This window comes from Ammodytes marinus (assembly GCF_949987685.1).
Source record: "Ammodytes marinus genome assembly, chromosome: 23".
Taxonomy (NCBI): domain Eukaryota; kingdom Metazoa; phylum Chordata; class Actinopteri; order Uranoscopiformes; family Ammodytidae; genus Ammodytes; species Ammodytes marinus.
This window is the reverse complement of record NC_137227.1, coordinates 21,375,885-21,379,686: the sequence shown is the minus strand read 5'-3', so window position 1 is coordinate 21,379,686 and position 3,802 is coordinate 21,375,885. Positions and strand designations below refer to the sequence as shown.

Sequence of the window (3,802 nt, the reverse complement as noted above, 5' to 3'; positions counted from 1 at the left end):
TTCAGTTGTTGATTCTACTGCTAAGAAAGAAACCCTATCTTGCTCTGTAAAAATGGGCATATTGCTACGGTCGTCCCCCTTTCTTGACTCTTAACTGCCTCTGTTGTGCATATTGTAATCCTTGTAACCTAGTAAGGCCCTTGAACCTCGTCTTACTGTGAACACGAACACACACAAGCACGCACGCACGCACGCACGCACGCACGCACGCACACACACGCACACACACACACACACACACACACGCACACGCACACGCACACGCACACGCACAGGAATCAGGAATAACTAGAATCGTTGAAGGTTAAAAAATAATCCATCCACGTCAGGTTTTATCTTGTTCTTAATGTGGACTTAAAGGTGCAGTGTGTAACTTTGGGTGTGTCAGAGAAGTGAAACATTTTCTAAGGTTTATTCTCATAACTGAATAAACAAACTTTCCTCACAGGGAAAATGTAGATCCCTGGAACACTGTTTGAAGTTAGAAAGCTTCCTGAAAAGTTACTGTTTCACTGTTGTTGTTGTTTACAGCAGCAGGGCCCACAGTTTGGTTTACAAACATATTCTAGTCTTAACGTTTGGTTCCAGGTTCCTCAAAATAATTAGATTTATGATGATAGAATTATTCAATACTAAGAATTACATGTAGAGGAAATATGTTTAGTAAACTAACTGCAGGCTCTGTGAATGTAAACAACCCCCCTCCTCTGAAACTACACACTGACCCTTTAAATTAAACAGTTCAGATGTGACCCGAACAAAATACCCAACATGTGTGTGTGTGTGTGTGTGTATCTTTGTGTGTGTGTCACTATGTGTGTGTGTGTGTGTTTGTCTTTGTGTGTGTGACTGTGTGTGTGTGTGTGTGTGTGTGTGTGACTGTGTGTGTGTGTGTGTGTGTGTGTGTGTCTGTGACTGTGTGTGTCTGTGTGTGTGTGTCTTTGTGACTGTGTGTGTGTGTGTGTGACTGTGTGTGTGTGTGTGTGTGTGTGTGTGTGTGACTGTGTGTGTGTGTGTGTGTGTGACTGTGTGTGTGTGTGTGTGTGTGTGTGTGTGTGACTGTGTGTGTGTGTGTCTTTGTGACTGTGTGTGTGTGTGTGACTGTGTGTGTGTGTGTGTGTGTGTGTGTGTGTGTGTGTGACTGTGTGTGTGTGTGTGTGTATGTGTGTGTGTGTGTGTGTGTGTGTGTGTGACTGTGTGTGTGTGTGTGTGTGTGTGTGTGTGTGTGTGTGTGTGTGTGTGAGCCTTTAAATGTAATAGGTGATGATGTAATTTCTAGATATTTAGGAATAAAAAAGTAATTACGTTTTCATATCCAACTTCCTGTGTTTGCAGCGCAGAGGGAGAGTGTGTGGTTGAAATCAGATACGTCATTTACATAAGGTCACACACACACACACACACACACACACACACACACACACACACACACACACACACACACACACACACACACACACACACACACACACACAAAAAGTGAAATATAAACAGTTCTGTAAAAAAAATAAAGAGACCAGTCTGGATTTTTCTTCAATCTTCATCTCTACATTACTTAATGGAAATGCTCTTTAATGACAATATTTTTATCGTGAATTTGGTAGAAATGTTGTCAGTAGTTTATAGTATAAAACCAAAATGTTCATTCTACTCAAACATATGCCTCTATAAATAGTAAAACGAGAGACACTGGACATTTGGAGTGGTCTTCCCTTGGCCCAGCTGTCCTGTTAATCCTATAACCCTACATTTTCCCATGTGTGATGTCACACATGGGAAAATGATGAAAATAATAATAAAGTATAGGCTAGAATATCATTACAGTCACACATACAATCGCCTATTAGCGTATATGATTTTTACATTTGAGTAAATAGTCATATGAGAGTTATATAGTAGTCGAAAATATTGACATTGACCGACTCACTCACTCACACACACACACACACACACACACACACACACACAAACACACACACACACACAGACACACAGACACACACACACACACAGACACACACACACACACACACACACACACACACACACCTCGTCCTCCGCGGCGGTTGATCCGTTGCCGACGTGGGCCATCGCTCGCTCGGCCACTGTCCTCTCTTAGGTCCGCTGGTTTTCCTCAACACGATCCCATCTGTGTGTGTGTGTGTGCGTGTGTCTGTCTCTCTCTTTCTGTGTGTGTGTGTGTGTGTGTGTGTGTGTGTGTGTCTCTCTCTCTGTGTGTGTCTCGCTGCCTGTGTGTCTCTCTGCGTGTCTCTTTCTGTGTGTGTGTGTCTCTCTCTCTCTTTCTGTGTATCTGTGCGTGTGTGTGTGTCTCTCTCTCTCTCTCTGTGTGTCTCTCTCTGTGCGTGTCTCGCTGCCTGTGTGTCTCTCTGCGTGTGCGTCTCTTTCTGTCTGTGTGTGTGTGTGTGTGTGTGTGTGTGTCTCTCTCTTTCTTTGTGTATCTGTGCGTGTGTGTGTGTGTTTCTGTGTGTCTCTGCGTGTGCGTGTCTCTTTCTGTGTGTGTGTCGCGCCGCTGCAGATGTTCAGAATGTGTCAGCAGTCCAATTAAATCCAGTAGGCGTCGCGTCCGACCAGGAAGAGAGAGGGAGGAAAAAAATACTAAAAAAACGCGATTTTTATTGTATCTCAAATTCCAAATAATTGATAACTGTTACGTCATCAACCGTGCGTGTCTCGTGCCACTAGCAGTTTGTTTTTTTGAATATTTTCTTCTGTTTTAAGAGGACGCAAACGATAGACCCTTCCCTATCCTTCGCTTCTGTGGGGAAAAAAAAAACCGTATACGTTTCACACATACACACACACACACGGATTGAAACCACGCCCCCTGAGTTTCCGTGTCCCCGCCCATAAACTCTTCTAGACCAATCAGATTGCGTTGTTCACCTGACACCTTAAAGCAATACATTATACAAAGGCTATTTTTTTTACGGTTTGTGATATAGCCTCGAACAATAGACTTGCAATGTTTATTTTTTTAGAGAGAGAGAGAGGGAGAGAGAGAAAGAGGGAGAGAGAGAGAGAGAAAGAGGGAGAGAGAAGGCATGGTTTAACTAAGAGAATAACACACACTGACAGAGAGAGAGAGAGACACAGACACAAACACACAGTGAGAGAGAGAGAGAGAGAGAGAGAGAGAGAGAGAGAGACACACACACACACACACACACACACACACACACACACACACACACACACACAGAGACACACACACTATATAGTATTTCTTTTAAATGCTTTATTTTTGGATTTTTTTAAAGAACACACACACAAACAGCTGAAAAAGTGAACAAACAAACAAAAGACAAAACAAACAACCAACATGGCGTATACTCTACTCTACAGGTTTCTAACGACATTGTTTAAACTAAATGTTGAGCAGAAAATAAAAAGTCAACGAGGTGTCATGTAGGTCCCTTCAGTGCTGTTATATAGTCCAGGAAAGGCTGACATATCTGTTTAAACTTCTCTGCTTTCCCTGAAATCTCATAACGGATTTTCTCATGGTAAGTGATAATTAAACCCTAAATTGTGTGAATTTGTGTCTTTGAAAAATACAACTTCATAACATTAACTTTTTTTTTCTCATATAATTGCCGTTTCATTCTCAATACATTCGACTATTTTGTTAATTTATGATTTTAATTACAAAATGACTTAAAGGGTCACTGTGTAGTTTCAGAGGAGGGGGTTTGTTTACATTCACAGAGCCTGCAGTTACTTTACTAAACATATTTTCTCTACATGTAATTCTTAGTATGGAATAATTCTATCATCATAAATC

The 3,802-nt window shown here is 41.6% G+C and overlaps 1 protein-coding gene across 2 annotated transcripts in view; it reads right to left on the bottom strand.

The window, feature by feature from the left end:
* Positions 1-2,749, bottom strand: part of ttc39b (tetratricopeptide repeat domain 39B) — a 40,300-nt gene extending 37,551 nt beyond the window's left edge. For both annotated transcript variants that reach the window (XM_080052037.1, XM_080052036.1), the window contains exon 1: positions 2,050-2,749. In XM_080052037.1, coding sequence (XP_079908163.1) covers positions 2,050-2,091 — 42 coding nt within the window. In that variant the 5' untranslated portion in view covers positions 2,092-2,749. The remainder of the gene's footprint in view (positions 1-2,049) is intronic.
* Positions 2,750-3,802: the final 1,053 nt, after the last annotated feature.